Raw genomic sequence first — 25,501 nt, forward strand, 5'->3', positions numbered from 1 at the left:
AACGGCCTGTGGCAGATGCTGCAATGCCAGTCCAATGGAGAACCTCCATGTGAGTATTGGAGGAGCTGGTAAGTACAGAACCTAGATCGCAAAAGCTGGAAACTGATTTGACAGTTTTGTTGTTCAAAGACATTGGAGTCGCAGGTGGACATGATCCTAGAGTTTGCAGTTTTATCTTTGACCATGAAACATGTAGACAAATCTTCGCTGACTCCTCCTCCTCCATAAGCTGGAGTGCCTCACAAAACCTGTCGGGGCTCTGTACTCAAAGAACGTCATCAGCTTAGTCAAGGTCTGTGAGTGAGAGATCACCGATCTCAATGCCTGTGGACCTGACGGAATGCTGCATTAAGAAATCCATTGCCCAACAAAAGAGTGCAGGGGCCAAAATGCAAACCTGCCTAACACCAGATACTGATTTAAAAGGTGCTGACATCTGGCTCCCCAGATGAACGAGGCAGTGGGTCCATCATGCAGCTCTCTAATCAAGTCCAGACGAGTGGTAAGGACACCTACGCCCTTTAAGACCTTCCATAACGCGACAGTCTACTGAATCAAATGCAGCCTTAAGATCAACACATGCCACGTGTAGGGGCTTCCCAAACTCGCACTGTATCTGTGACAACAAGTGAAGAACCGAAATGGTATCTAATGTGGACCTGTTCCTCGTAAAGCCTGACTGTTGGAGACAGTGTCTTTGTCTGAACTACAAGACTTTGCAATAAAGACTGTGATCTCCTCAAACCGTCTAAAGGGACATACACACACACACACACACGAGAAAATCCCATTGCTGAAAAGGCACTAAAGCCACAGAAACCCAGAGAGCAGGCATGGAGACAGTTAAGGGCACCACTAGCAGGTACCTATGGCAGTCTGTGTGCTCTAACACAGCTAGACTCTCAGCTACAGGGGATTTCCAAACCCTCTATATTGCTGTGTTCTCTTGGCACCTCTCCTCTCCTCGGGCCATGACCCATCTGAAATCATTTAGAGCTGGACAAAGAGGGTATTAAATAGCGCCAAGCTGATTCAGTAGCCATCTACATCCACTTAGCACTAGGGTAAATGACTGTACAAGGTGCCAGATAAAGAGCAGACACCACCCATGCTCTGCTTTGGAAATCCACGATTGACCAAATGCAAAACATCCAAAGGGGGGCATGTTGAAAAAAACACCTTCCCACCCCCCTCCCCAGACTGTACTTGTCTTTATCACCCAGAGCTCCAAGATCTGGACTGAAAGGGCTTTACAGCATTAGATGGAGCAATAGATGGAAGCATCCTGGTCTAGCATGTGGCAAAGCTTTCTGGAAAGCCTAAACACTGTTCCTTTCCTGCTCCCCAATTTCCTCTCCTGGGGTGCAGATCGCACTGATGTCGCTACCCATCTTTCTCATGTGGGAGAGAACGTGGGAGCTGCTGGGTCATGGTGGTACAAATATGGAAGAAGCACAACAGCGCTGTAGCTCTGAAAAGGTCTGTGCCCACAAACCCCAACACTGAAAAGGCCAGAGGATGCAACATGGACTGTGCAGATTCCAAAGGAACATTTGACATATGTTTTAGAACTAGTTTTTCACTGTTTACTTTTCCTGTTCATAAAACCAAGCGAGAAGCTGGAAATCGTAAGGCCAGGCTAAAATCAGGATGCCCCAAGTTAGGCTGAACATTGACAGCTCTCACTGGCACCAACAGAAATGGAGAGTGCTCAAATGGCACAAGAATGCCAAGACAACTCAATATTCTGAGTTAAGAGTTTTTGAGGGTTCAATGTCAGGGGACTAGAGGAGAGAAGTCTTCGGCACTTGTAGGTTTGTTTCATTATATACAGCACCAGAGTGGAGAGTGAGGAGATGGGGATGTGAATTATTTTATTATTTAGTTTCTTAATGCCTGAGCTTTGCTCTTCATTATTGTGTGTGTTTAATCTAAGCTCCATGTCACACACACAGAGTTATGTTAAAAGATACATTCGGATAGATAATGTAATACTCTAGAGGAGTGTAACTTGGAGACGTGCATTCTCATTAGTCTAATTGCTGTAGGATGGATGGATATTATCTTTTATAAAAATTTGATTAAAAGAAAGATGCAACTCCATGACTCAGAGGCAAATGTAGAACTAAAGCATCCAGTGAAAACGTCCAGGGTTGAAAGTTTGCACTGTGGCCTGAAAGGAGGATCAAGGGCTTTCAAAACCAACTCTGGACAAGAGGTCAGCACACAGAATATGGGAAATACCAGTTTATTCACAAGGCTGTTTTTCAAAGGACATAACACGCAATTCTCAAGTGCGAAGTCTCCACCTTTCCATTGCACTGTCGGTTATTGAATCACTTGGGGATAGTCATGAACAGACCCACAGCAGCATTGACTCTGCCTGTCTATCATTTTGTACTACATCCATAAGCTTGGTAGCTGAGCGCTTTAAAAAACCACAGCTCTGACCTTTAAATGTAGCTGGTGGTTCTCCTTTCACAATCAGCCCAGTGACACGGTCTCTGTGGGGTTCTAGGAACACCCAGCCCAGTTCAGAGCGGGCACCCAGCGAGCCTCACTTCAAATGGTGGCTGGTGAAGGCACCAGCGACCCTGCAGTGGCTGTTATGAGATAAACTGCCCACTGGAAAGCTCCTCCTAACTCCCAGTAGATGCAGGTTGGCTTATGGCAGGTAGTATTAGAACAACTGTCAAAGATACAGCAATGGAGACATTCCCATAAGCTTTCTTTACTAACAGTAACAATTACAATGCAGCCAGGAACACTGCAAACTGCAAAAAAGTGCAGGGAGCTAGGCCAAGGCCACCCCTCTCACAAGCAGTGCCTCATACGCTCACTTTATTTATAGCAGGGTCCCTCTGTGCCCCTCTGGCACTGCAGAGGGGCCTTCCTGTAAATGGGAATCAGGAGTTTACAGTTCATCTTGGGCCAATCTTTTCAAATGTGCGTGCCTAAAGGCAGGCACCAATAGGAGCTGCATGGACTAAGGCCACCTGAAAATGAGACCCCTTATCCACCAGCTCAGTCTCTAACCTTAGGCTTGCAAGTTAGAAAATTTTGGCCCTAGTTTAAGGTTTCTGCTACTATCTCAATTGAATTGATGTCATTAACCTTCCCTCCCACCACACTTTCAAGGGGCCCAGATCCAAATCTGGCTGCAAAGGGGGTCTGTTCAAAAGCGCCCTTAAAAGTTGGGCTCTTGAGCTGTAGTATGCACTGCATACAAGCAAGGTGAGCCCTGGACGATCTTTTTCACTTTTGTTCCCGATGTAGCATTCACACACATATGCTGTGCACAAGAGCAACTGTCAAATGACTAACTGTGATTCCCTGAGCAACCTGTATTCAGGAAACTCAACCGATGTCTGTGACTAGCATGTATGTATGTTTATATCTGCCAAAACAAATATTGCCTGTGTGTATGATTTACAGGGCACAATGGAAAGCTTCTCACACAGAGAAATACTGCAGGAAAGACCTGATGTACAGTCAATGTGATTTTTCTTTCCTGAATTACCTCTGTTGGGCATGCACTTTCCGTGGCAGAAAGAAGCCAGGTTTTGCAACTACATTAAAGCACGTCCCAAGCCACAAAAGAAAAGGTTTTTTGAGCCATTGCTTTACTGACCTCATAATCCTCTAAGCCCTGACTTTCTCCTTGCTAGCCTTAGACAACTGCCCTCCACGTAGCGCAGGTGTTCTCTACTTGTTAAAAATAACACTAGACTTCTACTGCTCCCAACTGCTTGATATTGAGCAACAATAGGTGAGAACTGAAAATACTTTCTACCCTCCTAGAGGAGCAGAGGTGTCTCTGCAGAGTTTGGCCTCCTAGGGGTCTCCCTTTCAGCTGGCCCTGCTCACAATACTACAGCGGTTTTATTAGCCAGCCATCACCCAAGACACTGAGTTGCAGAAGGATGGGTGAGCCTTTGGGATCGTCAAATAATTTCCCCTTAAACAATTCCTCATCTCTCCCCCTTCTTCCAACAAACAAAATTTGCACCACACTTTTGATGTTAGCCTCCTTTCAGAAATGCCCTTGTATGACTTTAGGTAGTAAATTGCTTAAGGAATTCCAGCTTGCCAGCAAGGCACGACCCCTCATTCCTGGAACCACGTGGCCTGGCTTTGATCAAGCTGTGTGTTCTCACATATCCCATATCTGATCCCTTAAAAATAGCTCGTAAGTGTCTATTCCTTCCTTCCACCCAATGTTCAATGAGTCTGTAATGGCCACATGCATCTCTGACATCTAGAACAATACAATGCTGGCCAATTTCAGACTGCAGGAAGATTTTCTCATTAGAAGTTTGAAAAAGTAGATGATGAAACTTCAAAGAGAGGTTCATACTTCGATATTAGAACCCCATTATTTTTCTTCTTGAGATGAAGAGAGTGAGGGATGCTAGCTTTGCTGTCAATATTGCCTTCTTTGTTGTCTTGAACACTGAGCTAAGACAACTGAGGTGAAATGAACAGCACAGGTCCAATGTGTCATGAATGCAGCGTGACAAAGAACAAAACTCACATGCACTTGACAGCATCTCATTCATGTGCAACGAGAAAGTTATTTCTGGAGTCGGTAAGTTGCCTCTAGGAAGCTAACATTTTAGTACAGAACATCACAACTTGCTCTGCAAAGTATGTTGTTAGACACACAGAAGGAAGAATGGGAAATGTAACATAAGAGGGTAATTCCTGTCCCCATTTAGACAGGATTTAGATAAAGGCTTTGTGTTTCCTGGAAAGTGAATTTCTTGTACAGAGTACCCTTTTGATCATGTGGATTCCATATAGACCACTTATTTCCATTGCTAGGTGGTTTGTATCTGCACCTGCCAATCCTGTCTCACTGACTCTCCCTTTCCTTTCAGGTTTCATCTGACATCATTTTACACTCTTGCTTCCATGATTCTCATTTTCCCTCTCCCATATCTATTAGATCTACTTGGAAATCAGCTAGATTTCTAAGGGTTAAATCACTCAGGAAGAGAAACCTCATTAAAGACTCAAGCCACTCTCTTTCCACTCAGAATGAGTGAGAGCTGTCATTCAGAGGCTTGTTTCCATAGGAGATTTGGGTCATGTCTCTCTCTTTATATAAACTTTCTCGATTGGGTTGGGAAGGTGCATTCTGAAGAGGGAGAATAAATCATAGGCTGAATTTTTGCTTAGTCATTACTCAACCCTCCAACTCCATAGTTACAAGCTCTAAGGCAGGGCACTAAGAGGGGAGTGTCTGGCTGGCATAAGGCATTAGAATCAACAAGAACTCATGTACAACAATCCGTCACTGCTAATACAGGTTTGGTTTTCAGGCTAGTTTTAAATAAACTTGTAAAAAAATACAGAAAAACAAAGATGAGCTTCTATATGGAGGCAGTAAAATGTCAAATAAAGAAAAATTATTATTAGCTTCCCTTCCTCCACTGAGACACGTACAGGAAACCACTTGTAAGAGTGGACTTTATTGCTTGCTGTAACATAGTGCAACAGCTGCAGCCCAGCAGACTGGGTGAGGTCAGGTGAGTTAGCCGAGTTCTCTGGGAGGAATGTGCACAACTTATTAAAGGCCTGATTGGGCATAAAAGCCAACTGCAGTTCTTGAAGGGCTGCGTGTCACTTCATCCACTACAAAGATTCATTCATAACCAGCATGCAGCACAGTCAATGTTTTTTCCCCTGGAAATAATTTTAGTACCAATTCCACAGCTAAACACCACAACTAATGTACACTTTTAATTCTTTTTCCCTGTTAATAAAAGAAAGCCTGGACAAATATTTCTAAGACAATTTTGCTTTGCTTTTCAGAAAAAGGAACTTTTATTGCCTCTCTGCTTCAAGGCTTTTTGCAGAAGCTGTAGGAAAATTGTTAGGTTTGTACTGGGCCCAGCAGACCATCAGTGACAAATCCCCAGGAGTCTACAAATATAGGACCCACCTCCTTGCTAGTGGAAATTGGCCATTGACTTCAATGGAGCTGTGCTAATCTACACCAGCGGAGAATTTAGCCCATAAAGCCCAGGGTGCAACTGCAGCTGTTCCACAGGGTTAATCTCTTTTCTTTTTGGTGGAAAATATTTAGATACAAAAATCCTCTGCTAATCAAGCAAAGCACTGCCCATTTTCTCTCAGCTGGAAGTTTAAAAGGTAACATATCTCTTCCAGCATGGCTAAGCTATGCAACATATTTTAAAGCTGTTTCTTAGTTGTATCTGGACTTCTGAGCCACAGTTGGTGACAGTCATCTAGCTAAACAGAAGTAACTACGATTGTAACATTGGACATGACAGAAGTCACAACAAATTTCCATTGGCTTCCGTATTGGCATAGCAATCCCTCAAACAACACTGGACCTGATCCTGAGACATGCTGATGTCAGTGGGAGTTGAGGGAGCTCAGCACTTGACAGGATCAGGCTCTTTAATTTTTAAACATTTAAATATTGTGTGTTAAAGGTTACAGGTGTTGGTCTACCTCCACTCCCACTGGAGCCAAGGGAGCAGACTCAGCCCAATGCTGAGTGCTTTTGCAAATCTCACCCTAAAGTTTTGTTAAGGACATGGAAGAAGTTCGGAGAATTGTTTAGACTCCCACACAGCCAGTGTCACAAATATTCTCTCTATAGCAAAACGTCTGCCTCCAGTAGGGGGCGCCAAAATGACAATCACAACTTCTATCATCGCAGTGTTCACATACGTGTCAAGAGCCGAATACTCTGGTGCCATAAATCCACTGAAATCAGCCCAGTTACTCTAGCAGAGAATTTGGCTCTAAGCATATTGATGGTGAGAAATGCTTCTTGTTTCTGAGCTGCGCGAAGACAAGAGAGGTCTTGGTTTGCCTTCAAGACCACATTTGAAATGATGGTGTTTGCATGCTATTTGAACTGAGGGTTAAGCTACAAATTGCACATTAAAATCTAGGGGAAAGTGCTGATTGCCTCAGACTCCAACACAAAGCGGTGGAAGGGCTCTTAGTGAGAGTGGAAAAGGTCAGTTTCATAGGAACATGACTCACTGCATCTTCATGAATAGGCAATGACTATAAAGTACTGTGCTGCACACTTAACAGAACAACAATGCTATTGGAGTTTTTAGCTGTAGCTTAACTCTCCAGCTCAGGAAAGTGGTATGTGCTCCTCGCACATTCTGGAAAAGCCCACAATACTTGGAAATTCAGTAACAGACACATCAGCAAAGCAGCAAACTGCTTCTCATAAAGGAATTCACATAAACTGGATCTTCCCTAGAGACACCTTAAAAAGAACAGGATTTTCAGAATCTGTGGGTCAGAAGTCTCTCACTCAAAAGTCTCAAGCAAAGCTCTTGCTGATTTCAATAAGTAAGGACAGATTAAGCAAAAGGACTTTGGTCTTTGGCCCTGGAATACCACAACACTGGAATGACCATTCCTGTAGGTAGTAATACTGAAGAACTAAGACAATACATGTCTCATGTAGAAATACTCATACAAGTGTCTTGGTTAACGTGGAGCATGCCTTTTGGAGGCTACTAACTTAAATTAAAAACAGCACCTCTTTAATAGTGGGTATGTAACTCAAAGTCTGTGCCAAGCAAGGCACTGCTCTGCACTGCCTTAATAGTTTTTCGCCCCATTCTGCTGACGCCACTCTTTATTCAAACATTTATGCTTTCGAACAAGTTTATTTTTTTTAAATGTTCTTCTGCTTGACAAACAGATCATCCCGGGTCTCTGCTCTCGGGTGGTTGATATGGAGCAGCGTGAATGAACCCTGAGCTAGGCTCCTACAGTGAGGAGTCCATGGTAGAATGGCCGTTCTGAGAGAGAATCCTGCGTTTCGTGACATTGGACTTGACCGATGCAGGAGAGTATTTGGGATTCCTGTAGCAGATAAAGCAGAGGATCTTCCGGAAGGTGCTGCGCATCTCATTGTCCCGATAGGAGTAGACAATGGCGTTGATGAGCGAATTGATCTCTGCCAGCAAGAGGACATACTTCTCCAATGCCAGCACATTGCAGCTCTCGCAGGCCAGGCCGTCCAGCAGGAGCAGCACCTGCCCTGGAGTCCAGCAGATAACGAAGGCACCTGGGAAAAGAATTAAAACTGTAAGGACTCCTGCCTCTGACTTGCTGGGAGGTCAGGGCCTTGGGTGATTCACCTGCCTCCACAGCTGGTCAGGAAATGTCGTGTCTCCCCCGTCCCTCCAACAAAACAAGAAAATGAGATTAAAAAGATATATTCAAGTTTTTGGTTTTCACAGCTGGTTAACTATACCAGGCTATTTCTGGCAGTCAGGTATCAGAGGGGTAGCTGTGTTATTCTGGATCTGTAAAAAGCAACAATGAGTCCGGTGGCACCTTATAGACTGACAGACGTATTGGAGCATAAGCTTTCATGGGTGAATACCCACTTCATCTGACGAAAGTCGAAAGACGAAAGCTCATGCTCCAATACTTTTGTTAGTCTATAAGGTGCAACAGAACTCTTTGTTGCTCATTTCTGGCAGAAATGTCTGTTTCTGCAAAAAAGACATTTTCTGTCAAAAAGTCATTTTAAATGGAAAATTTTCAGCTAGCTCCAATCACTGCTTTTATGTCAGTTTTGCTATCTATATGATGAAGTTAATAAAACCAACTTACTCACCATGGGAAGGGGAGCGGGTTACTAAACACAGTTAATTACTGCTAAGTTGAGAAAAGCAAATAAATGCGCATGGGAGGAAATAACAGAACTATTTATATACCTTACAGGTTTCTACAGTAACACTGTCAACTCTGAGAAAAGACCTGGGCGTCATTGTGTGCAGCTCAATGAAGACCTCTGCTCAAATATGCAGCTTCCGTGAAACAAACAAACAAAATAGAGATGATTAAGTAATCATATGGAAAATATTCCAACACAATTACATAAATCAGTGGTTCATCATCTGAAATCCTCAGTGCAGTACTGGTCACCCTGTCTCAAAAAACAACATTGCAGAATTAGAGTGGGTTCAGAGAAGGGTGAGGAGCATGATCAAAGGCCTGGAAAAATTCTGTTCTGAAGAGAGATTGAAAAGCTTGGCATTGTAGAGAAGAGAGGATGTGATATGCCCACACCTTGAGTACTGCATGCAGTTCTGATCGCATCCTTTCAAAAAGATATGTGTGATTTGGTAAAGAAGCAGAGAAGGAAAACTACAATTATTAGAGGTATGGAACAGCTTCCATATGATGACAGATTTAAAAAACTGGAACTGTTTAGCTTAGAAAAGAGATAATTAAGGGGAGATATGATAGAGGTCCATAACATCATGAATGATTTGGAGAAAGTGAATAAGGAAGCGTTATTTACCTTTTCACTTAACACAAGAACTAGGAGTCACCTAAAATAAACAGGCAACAGATTTTAAAATAAAGTAAAGGAAGTCTACCTCTACTCTGATATAACCCTGTCCTCGGGAGCCAAAAAATCTTACCGCGTTATAGGTAAAACCGCGTTCTATCGAACTTGCTTTGATCCTCCAGAGTGCCCAGCCCTGCCCCCCAGAGCACTGCTTTACTGCTTTATATCCGAATTCGTGTTATGTTGGGTCACGTTATATTGAGGTAGAGGTGTACTTCACACAGCACAGTCAACCTGTGAAACTTCCTGCCAGTGAGAATGTGTGAAGGCCAATTAAGTATAACTCAGTTCAAAAAAAGATAAATTCATGAAGGATAGGTCCGTCAATGGCTATTACCCAAGACAGCCCCATGCTCCAGGTGTCCCTAAACCCCCAACTGCCAGAAGCTGGGACTGGACAACAGGGGATGGATCACTCAAAGTGCCCTGGTTTGTTCATTCCCTCTGAAACACCTGGCACCAGCCTCTGTCAGAAGACAGGATACTGGGCTAGATGGACCATTGATCTGACCCAGTATGGCTGTTCTTTTATTCTTAAGGGTCATTTCCCTTTATTTCTCTAATTTGATCAGACTGGGAACAAAGACATTTGTTTGGGGACTCAGATCATAGACACATTCTGTACACATAGGGACAGTAACTCAGGAATATCTATTCATCCTGTCTCATAACACAAGGACTGGGGGATATTCAGGAAAACTGAATGGTGGCAAATTCAAAACTAAGAAAAGTATATACTTGTTCACACACTATAATATAGTGGAATTCATTGCTACGAAGTTTCACTGAAGACAATTACTCAGCAGGATTCCAAAAAAAGGGTTGGCCATTCATAGGCATAACAAGGATATCCATAATTATAATAGCGAGGATTAAACAAATCACCAAGCATTTTGGAAACGATCTAAACTCTCTTGCTTTAGGACATGAGCCTGATTCTCTGGCTATAAGGAATCAATAACTTCCCTTGGGGGTAGGTTATCCCATCACTTCCTTCTGCGGGGCTTCTTGCATCTTGCCCTAGTCTGAGATGGAAGACAGTACTGGCTGGGTGGCTAGGTCCAGGGCCGCGGGGGGGCGGGGCGGGGGGAGGAGCAACTGGGGCAATTTGCCCCAGGCCCTGCAGGGGCCCTCATGAGAGTTTTTTGGGGCCCCTGGAGCGGGGTCCTTCAGTTGCTCCGGGGCCCCCAGAAAACTCTCGCTTCTTCTGCTCCGGGTCTTCGGCGGCAATTCGGCAGCAGGGGGGGAGGGGGGACCTTGAATCCTCTGGGTGGCCCTGACTAGGTCTGTCTGTTCCTGGCAATTCCTGTATTCCTTCTGAAGCTCTTCTGAAGAGATCCATGTTGCTCGAAAGCTTGTCTCTTTCACCAACAGAAGTTGGCCCAATAAAAGATATTACCTCACCCACCTTGTCTCTCTAATATCCTGGGACCAACATGGCTACACCACTGCAAACTACTGTTTGGGAAATCCTTTAGCAGAAGGATTTCGAAGGACAAAGGATGGCCATTCTGTCGATGAATGAGGCGGAGGGGGGAGGGAAGGAATTTCTAGGGTGATTATTGTGCATTCTGAACCCCCTGCTATTTGCAGTTGTGTTTTTAGTTCTGAGGCTCCCGTAAACCATGCACTCCTTCGCTAGCATTCTTGTTACACCAGGGGTGTATCCTGACCTGTCTCCGGGGGGAGGGTGGGACAGAAGGAACAGTGCTCACTGGGAGCTTTTCAACTACACCCTTTACTGGAAATCGTCTGCTAGGAAGAAAAACGACCACCGAGGGTGCTACAAAATGAGAGACTGACTCTGAACCCTTTCGTTAACAGAAACAAGGGGAAAGGCAGCACTGGTGGGGGGTCAGGGCAGCAGCAGCAGCTGCTTTTTGGGCAAGGCTGGGTTTCTCTGCAACTCCAATAAACTTCCTTCCAGGGTCATTGCTTTGGTCCTAATTTCAGAGAGAGGAGGAGGGGGAACAAAGAGAAATTCTGCATTCAGCTGAACAGCATCCTTTAGAGAAGTACGCACACTGCTGCATCACAAAGGGAGGGCTGATACCCCCAGCTTGTGAAAGCCGGTCTCCAGCCCATGCACACTGGGCCAAATTCTCCACGGCTTAGTGCCCACAACCGGGGCCAAGTTCTCTGAAGAGCTCTATTGCCCTTCAGCATCTAAACAAAGGGACTGGACTCTCAAAGGTGTGCTGCACCCAACGCACCAGCCTCTTCTGTCTGAACACCCGAACCCATGTTTTGGTGCCTGAATGGGGGCGAAGTTCTTTGGAAAAATCTGACTCCTCATAGTGGCCCACTGACAACCTTGTTGAGGCTGTTGGGCCCTGTCCTATGATCTCATTCTCATTTCCCAGTTACAAAAGCTCTGTCTAGGGGCTCATACACACAGGAAAGGTACTTCAGCAAAAGGTAGGGTGTGACTTTAATTCATTACCTCTGTTCTGGGCTAAGAGCTTGCACGGGACTCTTATTCTGGAATAAGAGTGTTCACACGGGGAGCTCTTCTGGGTAGCTACTGGTAATCCAAGCCCCTAAATATCATCTGGAACAGGGGTCTCCAAACTTTTTTGATCACACACCCCAACAGTAAAAAATTTGTGAGCACGCACTCCCAACATACGTATATTTATTTATGTATAAATTATATACACGTACTACTATACTAATATATTATGTACATTATAAAACATACCAAAATAGAAATTAAAAAAGGATGAGATAAAGATGAAATAAACAACATCTTTAAAATAATTTTTATTGTATTTTGTTTATTAACGGTACAAACCCCCTTTTTGCTCTCACAAAAATAATATTAATAATATTTTTTAGTGAGAGCAATGTGATTGAATATGCTTCATTATTTCTGAAAATCTTAGTTTAACACTTTGTGATACAGCAATTCAAAGGTCTGGGAGGGAGTTAGGGTGCAGGTGGGTGCTCAGGGTCGGGTGCGGGGTCTGGGAGGGAGTTGGGGTGCGGGAGGGCACTCAGGGTGGGGTGCGGGGTCTGGGACGGAGTTAGGGTGTGGGAGGGGGCTCAGGGTGAGGTGCAGGGTCTGGGAGGGAATTAGGGTGCGGGAGAGGGCTAAGGGTGGGGGCTCAGGGTCTGGGAGGGGGCTCAGGGTTTGGGAGGGAATTAGGGTGCAGGAAGGCACTCAGGGTGGAGGTGCAGGAGGAGACTTAGGGCTGGGGCAGGCAGGAGGTGCAGAGCACTTACCTAGGGCATCTCCTGTTTGGTGCAGGGGGTGTGCAGGTGGCTCTGCACAGCACGGCACTCCCCCCATGGCCGTGATTCCGGGAGCTCCAACCCACCACTGCCAGGCAGGCCCACCCAGAATGCAGGGGCTTTAGGGGCTGCAGGACCCTGGGCTAAGAGGGCCCCGGGGCCATGGCCTGCAGCTCTAAAGCCCCTTTCGGACTGCGACCCTGTGACCACGGGCCAGAGGACTCCAGAGAAGCAGGGGCAGCCGCGCAGCCAGCGAGAAGCGGCCACTTCTCTCCAGCAGGCTTTGAAGGGGAAAGCGCCGCTTCTCTCCGGCCGCTGGCTGCACGTCTGCCCCTGCTCCTCCATGGGCTGAAGGACTCAGGGCCGCATTCTGAAAGGGGGCTTTAGAGCTGCAGGCCAGGGCCCCGGGGCCCCTTTAGCCTAGGGCCCTGCAGCTCCTAAAGCCCGTGCGTTCTGGATGGCCCTGCCTGCGGGGGGCAGGGCAGCTTCTCCGCTCGCTCGTTCCCTCCCTCCTCCGGCTGCCCCCTTCCCGCCTCCCGGCAGTGCTCCTCCTGCCATGCCCCCCAATGGATCGTCTTGCGCACCCCACTTTGGAGACCACTGATCTATTAGACAGAAACCCATGAGCTTTAGGAAAGTCCATATTTGCCATCACTACCAATAAGTGATTGAAAAACCCACCTATTCACCTTGCTCCCTCTAATACAAAACAAAACACACTTCCAACCCAAAAGCATCTTTCACATGCCCCATATTGACAGTTCCATGAAGACTATCCATTTCAGAAGCTTTCCCTCTTCATCATCACACACACCCTTTCCCCACACAGAACTCCTGAACACTGACATTAACCAGATGCTTTTGGCTTCCTTTATTGAGCAATACGGTGTCTCAGTCTTGCTGTTTCCCAAATTTTACAGAGCAAGCACGGGGGGGTTAATTATTGAGCCAAGCCTCAGTGGATGCGACTGGAGTAGAGTCAATCAGAGTTACAGCAGCAGAGAATATGGCCTGGTTATGAACCCCTGGGTGCTGTCTGCAGCTGCTGGGATCTGCTCGCGTGCAGTCGCAGGTCTGTCTTTAAAAGAACAGAGAGGCACACGGGGCCAGATCGGGCACTAGAAGGTCGAGGAAGCCCTCCTCCCATCACCTTGCCCTGGCCCACGTGAGTGCCTCACTCCATCCTTGCGCTCAGGCCAGGGCCGAGACTTCCTGGGCACCCAAGGGACCCTGTGTCATGCACACACGCTCCCACAAGCCTAAACAAGAATGGGCTCTCGCACTGTCAGAGCCATGCAAACAGCTCTGACCCCGTCCTGACTCCACTGAAATCCCCAAAGGGCTCCGGCTGCCCGGACTCCACCGAGACTGTTATCTGCAGCGGCACCATTAGGACATGGCTTTCATCCACGTTGTCTGGACTGAGGAATAATGTCTCCCCTTGGGCTCAGTTTGAGCACAGACGGGAGTCTGGTCAGCGGTGAATCTGCTCTGCAGTTCCCTCAGGGGCCGGGACTCAGGAAAAGTTCTGCTGTTGATGTCAAGGGCAGCAAGACTGGGCCTTTCTTTACTCACATGCTGCATCTTCCCTGTCTCCTCCAATCCCCCACTTCTGTGTCGGAGCTTTGCACCCTCTTTTTAACAGCTGTAGCCTACACAATTCTGACACAGCCTCACACAGCAGTCAGACACTTACTGCCCCTGAAGGTCTCTGACCCTCCCTCCCTGTTAACACACCTACCAGCCACCACACCCTCCAATGAGTAAAGGGCAAAATATGTCTCTGTGCACAGTCCAGGTTTGCAGAAGGCTGTGGAGCCGGGCTAAGGGGATGGAAATGGGTTTTCACAAAGCAGAAAATCTCTGCGTTAGCGGCTCTGGCGGTATCCTGCTGAGCCCTATCATTAATGCGTATTTCTCAGCTTTGAGTAGTAAAAAAAAAAAAAAAGGTCTCCCCCTCCCCGACTTGCTCAGCTCTCTGGGTGAAGAGCTGAGCTGCCATTTCCTCCTTGATGTCAGTCCCATGGTAATGGCAGAAGCCAGGGTTTCACTGCAAAGATTCCAAGGGCTTTGGCCAATTCCTCTCCGTCTGCCTCCATACAGTCCCCATGTGATGAGCAGAAGGCCCCCAACTCATCACAAAGTGCTGATCGCTTCCTCTCAGCCACCAGTCCCAGCTCCCTGCAAACCTGCACAGATCCACTCCTCCAGGCTCACCTTGCTTCCCGTTCAAGGAGCAAGGGAAGGCTTGAAAGGGGCTCCTAGCAGCAGAAAGATGGGTCAGGTCTGGATTTTCCCCACCACCTTAGACACCCAGGTAAGAACCCCTGCTGGCAGCCAGAAATCCTTCCTTCTTCTCAGCATGATGCCTCGAAGTTGCACTGAAATGATCAGTCCCTGTAACATCCACCCAGGGTGGAGTTAGCTACTGTTCTAGGGGAGTGGGAAATAATTCACCCTGTTCCTGAATGGGCAAAATAAATTTAAAAAAAAGTGTTCCAGCCCTGCTGAAATTGGCCCAGAAATCAATCAGATGCGGTAGACATCATGGGCATGCTGCTGGCAGCAGAACACGGGCTGGGGGGAGGGCACATGCAGCTAAGGCGGGAAAAGACACAATCTGTAGCAAGTTGCAACAGGATGTTAGCAAGCTGCAACAGGATCCGAGCACTAATTCTCCTCCAGCAGAGACACACCAAGGAACCGCACAACTCAGATTCCTGCTGCCCCTTCCCCCTCCTAGCTCTGCCAGCAGGAGTTTGCAGGGAGTAGTTTCTTTGTTTTCAGCTTGAAGGTTTCCCTGACTGAGCAAATTCTGTACTTATCAGGAGAAATCTGCAAGCTGGGGAGCATGACCACAGGCTCAGATGTGAGCTAGGCTGCAGAGGCTAGGGTGACCAAATAGCAAGCGTGAAAAATCAGGACAGGGGATGGGAGGTAATAGCACCTATATGAGACAAAGCCTCAAATATCAGGACTGTCCCTATAAAATCGGGATACCTGGTCACCCTAGAAGAGGCACTTAACATATTTGTTTATTTTATTTGCATTAAGCACTTTGGATCATGAAAGATGGGACAGCAAGTAATAAAAATCAGAAAATTTCCCTGCACACTGCAGGGAAGCCCTGGCACTTCAATACTGATAGACTGCACTTAGGCACTGGCACTGCAGCCTGAATGGTTATCATTATAAATAATATTCCACCTGTGTCTGATGCCTTCCAGCCCAAACTCCCTAATGACCTTTAGAGACTATGTATACTCAGAAACACTAACTTGCAGCTGCCTCTGGGGTGCAGGGCAGCAGCCGCAATGCATAACACTGGCCAAGGAGACTGGGACAAACCTTGGGCCAGATTCTCTTGGTTTACTTTGCCAGATCTCTGCTGCATTCGATGGAGCTTCACCAATTTATACCAGCAGGGAGTTCGGCCCATGGGCTCTCACAGAGACCACTGCCTGGCGGCTTTAATGTTTTTGCAGAGCAGACAATACCTGGTGTTTCAGGGTCTCTGCAATGATATAATTCTCAGAGTAGTTTCAGTAAAAACCTCAGGTGGGACCCAGGCCAGGAGTGTCAAAGACCCTATGGGAGTTACATGCACAAATCCCACTGACTTTGGACCAGAGTGGGGCACAAACCTCCCCTGGCCCATTTGAAAATACCAGAGTGAAACCTGGTTTCATCATTCTTATCCCCTTTTACTGCAGGAGATGTAAGCGCCAACTCCATGGGTGCTCCGGGGGGGAAAAAAAGAGTGGGTGTTCAGTGCCCTCCAACAGCCACACACCAACCAGCTCCTCCCCCTCCAGCACCTTTTGCCTGCCATTGATCAGCTGTTTGGTGGCAGGCAGATGGCGCTGGGGGGAAGGGGAAGAATGGGGGGGTGAGAAGCAGAGTGAGAGTGGAGCCTCATGGGAAGGGGCAGAGCGGAGGCAGGAAAAGGCAGGGTGAGAGTGGGAACTTAGGGGAAGAAGCAGAGTAGGGGTGGGGCCTCAAGGCTGAGTGGGGCTGGAGTACACCCAGGGAAACTGAAAGTCGGTGCCTGTGGCAGGAGAGATGGACTGTTTCTCTAGAAGCCACCACACCACTACAGCTGCTCCCAACTCCACTGGCGTCCATAGTCAATTCCCGCCCCCTTAGGAGAGCAGAACACTTTGAACAGAGCATGTGTCTGCCAAAGTGCCCCCCACCCCCAGACAGCCAGGCACAGGGTGTGTTCCTGGTCCGCGCTGGCCAAAGCTCAGCATTTGCTCTCCGACGGAACATCACAGCATCTTCTCCCACAACCTCCGGCTCTTTGAAGAGCCACAGCTGCCAGCCATGTTCACAGAGAATGGAGATAAGGGTATCTCAGGGCTGCACTCCCCTCCTAATTACCTCTTAGAGGTGCTCCAATTAGAAGCCGGGGAAAATGCCAAACTCATCCCTTTAGCTTGGCCTTCCCTCAACAACTGTGAAGAAGGAAAGGAAGAAGGAAAGGGACAGACAGGCAAGGAGTGAAAGGAAGAAGAAATAAATCATCATTTCTCCATGTAGCTGTCAGGAGGAAGTTGGGCCCGTGATGGATTTTATACTGTGCGTGGTGATTCTGGAAAGCATTCAGATGCTATAGCGTAGGTAGAGCTTGTAACGGATTTATTTTCTTCACACTGATGGTTAGTCCAATGATTATGGAACAAGTTATGTTGACCGCCCCAGAAGTTTCAATACCTAACACCATGCTAGAAGTGGTGCATAAGTTCTGCTATATAAGATCAACTGTATCAGATAACTTAACTCTAGGTAAGGAGCTGAATTCTCGAATTGGAAAGGCAGCAACCACATTCAGCCAACCGACTGAATGTGTGGGACGTAACAAAAACTAACACTGAGCACCCAGATACATACCTACCAGACATTCATTTCAAGCATGAGGGTGGGACCTGGACCACACACAGCAAATGTGAGAGAAGGCTAAATACCTTTCACACCCACTCTCTTCGTCATATTCTAAATATCAAGTGAGAAACCAAAGTTCCTGATGTCACTACTCTGGACATCTTCACCGGATGGATGATTGATACATTCCAGATGATCTCCTGTATGAAGGATCTGCAGATGCTCCAAGGCCACTGGGCCAGCCTAGGCTCAGGTTCACAGATATTTGCAAGAGGGACTTGAAACCCTTCAAAATCAACATCCCAAGCTGGGAAGATGCAGCATGGAACAGGCTACCCTGCAGTCAAAGAGGTTGAAAAGAGATGGTGCAGAGAGAGCAAAGATGAAAGTGCAACAGGTCTCAAGTGCTCGTAGTGCCCCAGCTCCATCCTCTGACCCTGTGCTTTACACCTGCACTGTCTGTGGCAAGGACTGTCACTCGTGAACTGGACTTCCTTAGTTACTTGTGATGTTGCAGCATTACACAGAGTAACAAAACTGCTTGGCACCGACACCAGTCTTTCGAGACAGACAGTTCCAACAGGCAGCTGGCGATCAACTCCTCTACATAATACTGGCTGTGCCACTAAAACGCATTTAGGACACGAATAAAAAAAAACAACAACAGCCCTCTTTTTACAGGGCAGCAGGCTGGATTCTTAGCCCCTCCACTGTCCCTTAAGCCAACAGGTCTGAGGACTCTCCCAGCCTGAAGGAATCTGCCGGTGGCATATGTATGGGATAGCTGGATCTATGTGCCCTCCTTGCAGCCCCCAGTGTGTGATGGAGGCACTGGGGGAGATTCTGGAAAAGGGGCGACAGCTATAGTGTACTGGTACCTCAGTGTTCCCCAAAAGCCCAGTGGGAGCCACTGCAGTTGCATGTAGGTTAGAGCAGTCCTGAGGCTGCTCTAAGTTACACCAGAGGCCAAACCATTCCCCAGGAACCCCAGGGGAGCAGGAGGGTGGCTCACAACTACCTCCCCCCATCTCAGCTGTACTGGACACCTCCTTCCCTCTCTCACTCCCCAACACCTGAGCAGACAAGGGAAGGAGCCCCATGGCACCATGCAGAGCAGGAAGCAACTTACTGAGAATGATGATGACGGTTTTGATGAGATTGATCATGGTCTCCTTGTAGCGGGGGTGGAAGCTAGTGTGCTTGGACATGCGCGTCATCTTCCTCTTGACATAGACAAAGATGTGAGTGTAGACGACCACCATGATCAGGAAGATGACCAGGTTGGAAAGGGCCCAAAAGGTCAAGTAGCTCCTGCTGTAGAGGGGTGCCATCCTGGAGCAGTTGCCCAGGTCGCACAGGCAGTGCCAGCCATAGGATGGGATGAGACCCAACAGCAGGGCTGTGACCCAAATGCAGATGATCAGGATCACCACCCGCTGGTTGGACATGGAGCTGTGCAGCTGCATGGTGAAGACAGTCTGGTGCCTCTCCACTGCGATGGCCAGCAGGTTCACCACCGAGGCAGTCAGGCTGGTGTCCAGGAGGCTCTGCCGGATAAACCAGGTCCTGAGGGAGAGCTCTGCTGTCCTGGGCCCCGTGTGGAACATGAGGAACATGTAGGCAATGCCCGCGAAGAGGTCCGCTGCCGCCAGGTTCCCCAGCAGGTAGTAGATGGGGTAGTGGAAGCGCCGGTTGATAATGATGGCGCTGATGACCAGCAGGTTGGTCAGGAGCACGATGACGCTGACTGTCAGGCCCAGGGCAACGACCAAGACATCCTTGGTCCTCCAGTAGGAGGTCAGCTCCTTCCGGCTGTTGTTGTAGAAAAACCCCACACTCTCGTTGTAGTAGCAGTGCTTCATCTTTACCGTCCTTGAGGGCAGGAGAGAGTCATGTTAGTTCAACCACTGGCACACAAAGCAGCCCCCGTTTATAGCCGTTTAGAGACGCACTGAGCTAATACTCTATGGCCTGGTCTACACTTCACATCGCACTCAGCTGGGGAAACTTTTGCAATGCCATGGTTAGGTTGACTGAACGCCTGGTGCAGACACAGCTAAGTCGACAGAATAATTCTCCCATTGATCTAGTTACTGCTCTCAGAGAGGTGGATATACACCATGATGAAAGATCCGCTGCTGTAGTCAATGTCTGCGCGGCAGCAGCACAGCTGCGTCACTGTAGTGTTTCTAAGGTAGACCTACCCTAAGATACAAAACAGGAAAAAGCGTATATAGGACAAACCTCAGCATCTGCTACCGACGTGAGTCTAATTAAAGTGAAAGAGGGTGAACAAGAACCGGAAGCCATCTGAGCTGCTGAGATATCAGCCCTTCCCCCATGTCCCGTAAACCAGGTGCCTGATTCACCTTTGCCTCGTGCAGTCATTCACTACAGTTCAAGGTGAACACAAATTCGCTGCACTACTGTAAGTGGCTGCACAAGACGCTGGGCTACAGGGGCCTGCAGAGTACAACCGACTCCAGGAAAATTATGCTGAGGATGCAGCACAACTCCGGAAAGAGCTGAGGCCTCAGAGGTTTGCCCCAATCTGATACGGGATTCCTCCTATCTGCTTCCCGACCAAGCAGCTTGTGTGGGAGACAGAACTGCAATTGTTATTGTTGCTCCAGCTGCTCTGCTTCAGAAATTGAAAATGAAGCACATAACACAGACATTTATCAGTCGAACATCAAGCAAAAGTCTGACAAAGCCCTTGATTCCCTGCAGCTGTCATCCACCCCAAAGCACCGGGGCTCCTGGCTTGGCGAGTGCAAGCCAGGAGCTTATTTTGCTGCTCAATGTCTCATGGTGACTCACAGCTGGTCCTGAACTCCACTCTTTTCCCAGGTTTTACTAATCCTTCTAGAGGGGTGGGCGCTGCAAGACTAGTCTGCCAAGGGGCAGATGAGTACTGAGAGTCTGGGCTCTAACACAGAGACTGGCCAAAGATGCTAAACTGCTGCAGGAGCTCAGCAAAATATATCAGGGGGCTGGATAACTTCATTGGCACTAACACCTAGGGAAGACATTGGTACAAAGGCAATTGAATCTCATACTCCAGGGTATCAACTAATCCCCTGCCTGGGTCAGGGAGCAACTCTCCCCCTCCCCACACCCATGCTGAGCAGAAGCCTGAGCCAAGGCCCACTGAAGTCTCTGGAAAGGCTGAGAGGCTCCAGCTGCACTCTAGCATTGGGAAAGGCTGTTCACCTTTCCTTGAAAAGCATCAGGAACACCTTGCTGGTGGAAGCAGGATATGGGACTAGCTGGGCTGTGGTCTCCAAGGTGATAAATCCCACACACTGAAGCACGTACCTCTTTCAGATTTTAAAATATGCTTCTCGATTGCCCTGTGGAAGCCCAAATCAGCAATCTGGGTGAAGTCAATGGGGATCAAATACCCAGAGCAGATGCAAAGTCAGACTCTAAAAATGGAAGCTAATTTATTTGGAAAAAACACTAAACATTTTAGGGAATTATCCCAATCAGTGTCATGCGGCATTAGAGTGCTGACTCAAACGGTGACAGCTATCAACATAGAAATGAGTCTGTCTTCTCTGGAAGAGGAGATTTACTCCTCGGGATGTTTGCTTCCTTGGCTAAGCAGGGCTCGACCTTTCCTTCGATAGTCTCCTCTGCAGCTACAGCGATCCAGAGCAGCCTCGCTGCCTCTCCTCCATTATTTTCCAAAACAAATGCGAAACAACCACTTTTGCCTTGGCCTAAGCCTTTTCGTCCCCCCGTCCCCCCTCATTACTTGCTGCTATTTAGCCATACGCAGTATCTGAGTTGCAGTTTGCATGGGAGAAGCTGAACAAGATGAAGGTGCCTGGCACCTAATGTAATTTCAAGCCCCATCACTTCCTTCTGCAGCCAACATCCCAGGCTGAGTGGCACAAAATGTTTGTGTTGGAGAAACCAGTATTTGTGTTTTGCAGCTATTCAGAAGCTCTCCCCTGGCACCTGCCTGCATGAGTTTCCCCTGCTGTGTGGCTTGAGATCGGGATAATGAGGAGTTAATTAAGAATTCTAACCTCATTACAGGACTATGAAATAACAGCCCCATAAACAAGCAAGTGAGATCAGGAAAACCCTGACTATTACACACAAAAATCTCCCAGCATCTTGGTTCTCTAACACAGGGGTTCCCAAGACAAATTTTTTGGTGGCCTCAGAGTGCGGCCACCAACTCTTGCTGGTGGCCGCTCCCACACTTTTCCCTAAAATACTTAATTAGCTTTTGGGAAAACAAATAAATATGCAAATGTAGGCGTCCAAATCATTGTAATTTATTTATTGCTAGATAGTAAGTCTGTTGTGAAAAGTGATATTAACAAACATACAAATATCACTTTTCACAGCAGACCTAATCAGCCCTGGCAAGCCAGGGGACAAATTAAGTCCTAGATAGAGTGTTGGGAAGGCAGTGGGGGCCAGGGGAGCTGGGGGAGGCAGTGGGGGATTGGCACCTGAAGCCCTGTGACCAGAGCCTGAAGCCCTGCGGCCGGAGGATGAGGTCCAGGGACAGAACCTGAAGCCTGAGACCTGCCACTGCACAGCCAGAACCCAGGGCTGGAGCCTGAAGCCTCACAGCCAGAGCTTGCTGCCCTGCCACCCCAGGACTGAAGCTCAAAGCCTGAGCCCCACCACCCCACAGAAGGTGGGGAACTCACTGGCTGCCTGCTCCTATAACACTGTGCCCCAGGTGACTCCACTAGGGGGCAGGGCCCAACCCTGCTGCTGGCCCCAGCAACCAACACCAGGACGGTGCATCTAGGAGCAGCAGGGAGGAGGCTCTATTCCCTGCCCCCCAAAAAGAATCACAGCTCAGGAGGCTGTGGCCGCAAGAAAAGCCCCTGGTGGCCACATTTGAGAAAGCTTGAAAATTGGGAGTCAGCGCTGCCTGCAGCAGAGGGAAGGGTGGAAGGAAGCTCAGCTCAGAGCCAGAGAGGCCATTAACATCTGCCCCAAATTCTGCATTTATTTTTCCTTCTCTAGCACTTTCCATCTCAAGCTTCTAAGGTCGGGCTTCACAGATGTGAACTCACTAATCCTCCCTGCTCTCTCAGGCTGTTGGTATCCCCATTCTGCAGATGAGGGTAATGGAAACACAGAGGTAAAATGGCTCACTTAAAACCACACAGCAAGCCTGACGGAGAAGGGAACAGAACCCCCATGAGTCCTGACTTGCAGTTCCCTTACGTGAGTCAGTCCCTTTAATGAGGCTGAGAGCAGAACTCAGGAGTCCTCATTCACGGTACCCCACTCCAGTAAACAACACTGCCTCCTCTTCCCGGATGTTTCAGAGTCTACTTGTGTAGGACAGCAGGATTTGATCTGCTCACAATATTGTTAGTAACACGGTAATGAGGTTACTATAGCCAATCCAAGCTGGTTATCACCTGTGCCCCACCACCTCTCCCCACGCAGTCTGCTAATTGTGCAAACATGCAGAATGGACAGGCCTGGAATTTGAGAGCATAAACGCAACACAGAAGCAGCCAGATTCAAAAGCTCAGCTAAAGCCAGTCTCTTGATCTATCCACTTAGGTCTTGTCTAGACTGCCACTTTACAGCGCTCCAACTTTCTCGCTCAGGGGTGTGAAACCCGAGTGCTGCAAGTTTCAGCACTGTAAGGTGGCAGCGTAGACAGCACTGGTAGCTGCTCCCCTCGTGGAGGTGGTTTTTCTCTCCCAGCGCCGGTGCCCCAACTACAGCCACATTAAAGTGCTGACGCGGCAGCACTTTAACGTTGCTAGTGAAGACAGATCCTTATACACACGGCTCTGATTCCTAGAGAGTCTTGGCGCAGTACAAACATTGGTGAATTTAACTTACCACACCCCAGGGAGGTAGGCAAGTATCATCATCCCCATTTTTACAGAGACACGGAGCAGTGGTGTGGCCTGTCCTGTGGTAGAGTCACAAATGGCGTAACCACAAGCCTGTGCAATGCTGTAACCACAAGCCCGTGCTTCTCCCTTCGGAGCTGGCAGCAGGCAGCTGAGGTGTATGCAGACCTTACACACTACCATGCATACGGGAGCGGCACCAGGGTTTTTGGTGCCCTAGGCGGGGGTCCTTCTGCGCTCCCGATCTTCGGGGCATTTTGGCAGCAGGTCCCGGAATGAGTGAAGGACCCGCCGCAGAATTGCCATCGCCGACCCAGAGCGCGGAAGGATCCCCCACCGTCGAATTGCCACCGAGGGCGGCAAATCCTCCCAAATCCTGGTGTCGCCTAAATGGAAGCGCCAGCCCTGCATGCATATGTTCCAGGGCAGCAACTGGTCCAGTCACAACTCAGTTGGGGGTGGGAGTCCGTTATGATCTGAAAGGGTGGGGAAATCTTAAAACAACTGAAGGCTTGATCAGCAAGAGGAAGGAAAGATAGGAAGAAAGATTAGGGCTAGACAGAGAAAACCACTGAGGGTGACAGACAGCTAGAGAGCTCCCTGGGGGAGGAGTCTCTTAGGGAATGGAATTGGTTACTTCACACACCAGCAAGGCCCTGGCTGTAAGCATCTCCCTCCTCAGGCATTTGCAAAACCATAAACCAGCCAAAGCAAAGGGGGAAACTTTAGCAGAAGAAATAACAATACACTTCTCTGCAGAGAGTCGTCCCCTGGCACCAGTGCCCGGGGGATAAAAGGGTGTCAGCCATGCACATAAGCAGAGGGTTGGACTAGATCATCTCCTGAGGTCCCTTCCAACTCTAATAATCTATGATTCTATACATCAACCAGCTGTTTGCATGGGAAACAGGTTTCACATGCATTTGATTCAATTGACATTTTGCTGTGAAATGGTTTCAATCTATCCTTATTTTTTCCATAGTGCATGACATAGGTACTTAGATATTATGATGAGTGCAAGACAGATAGATAGATACTGGCCTCTAAGCAGTATTCACTGAACACACCAACTCATACACCCAGCACAGATTAATTCTATCAGAAGGATACTAAAATAAGAATAATACCACACGTGTGTTAATCCATGTGGCATCCGGTGTCAGTCTTTTTCAAGCCTGAGAGTCAAAAAGCATATTGAGATAATGTTATGTTGAATTTCCAACAGATAATGGAGACCAATCATATTTTGTTCAGAGGATTAAGATTTCAGCAACTATTTATAAGCAGTCCTCTTGTAGCACTGTTGGTCCAAGACAGGGGTTGTCTATTTTTTGTCAATGTCCAGACTCTAGAGAAAACAACAAAAATAATTATATTTATAAATAATAATAAGCAAATAAAAAGATTTCAGGTTCTGTTCAAAAGCATCTGGCGGTTCGGATTTGGCCTGTGGTCCGCCTATTGACTACTCTGGTCCCAGGCTATTAGACAGACAAGCTAGGTGAGATAATACCTTTTATAGGACCAACTTGTGTAAGTGAGAAAGCTTGTCTCCAATAAAAGATATTACCTCGCTCTGCTTGTCTCTTCAGCAACTATTTGACAGGCCCAATAAACTTTGCTATGCACATTGCATGCTTTCATGGTTCCCTGGGTAATTGCAAAGGGTCTTTCCAGCGGCACTGAAATTGTATCAGTTTGCTTCCACTTCCCCTTCACTGAGTTCTGCAGCGATCTGGAAGCCTACTTTCACCATCTCTGACTCAAAGAATACTTTCAGGATAACACTGAACAGCCCACTGATACACAGTTACCCTCCCACCAACAGTACAAGAAGATGAACTCCACATGGACTCCTCCTGAGGGTCAAAATGACAGTCTAGACCTATACATTGAATGCTTCCGCCGACATGCACAGGCAGAGATCATGGAAAAACAGCATCGCTTGCCTCATAACCTAAGTCGTGCAGAATGCAATGGCGTCCACAGCCTCAGAAACCACCCTGACATTATCATCAAAGAGGCTGATAAAGGAGGTGCTGTTGTCATCATGAACAGGTCTGACTACCAAAAGGAGGCTGCCAGACAACTCTCCAATACCAAATTCTACAGGCCACTTCCCTCAGATCCCACTGAGGAATACACTAAGAAA

At 47.7% G+C, this 25,501-nt stretch overlaps 1 protein-coding gene across 2 annotated transcripts in view; it reads right to left on the bottom strand.

Annotated features, from left to right (window-relative positions):
• Nucleotides 1–6,065: 6,065 nt before the first annotated feature.
• LPAR2 (lysophosphatidic acid receptor 2) overlaps nt 6,066–25,501 on the bottom strand; it is a 22,702-nt gene continuing 3,266 nt past the window's right edge. Inside the window, exons 2-3 of one of the 2 annotated variants that reach the window (XM_032782040.2) lie at nt 18,624–19,366; nt 6,066–8,077 (exon numbers count right to left, since the gene is read on the bottom strand). In XM_032782040.2, coding sequence (XP_032637931.1) covers nt 7,776–8,077; nt 18,624–19,366 — 1,045 coding nt within the window. In that variant the 3' untranslated portion in view covers nt 6,066–7,775. Of the gene's footprint in view, nt 8,078–8,752; nt 8,829–18,623; nt 19,367–25,501 lie in introns of those variants that run through there. The other variant, XM_075060999.1, reaches the window with a different exon arrangement.

The sequence above is a fragment of the Chelonoidis abingdonii genome, chromosome 26, assembly GCF_003597395.2.
Source record: "Chelonoidis abingdonii isolate Lonesome George chromosome 26, CheloAbing_2.0, whole genome shotgun sequence".
In the NCBI taxonomy this organism is placed as follows: domain Eukaryota; kingdom Metazoa; phylum Chordata; order Testudines; family Testudinidae; genus Chelonoidis; species Chelonoidis abingdonii.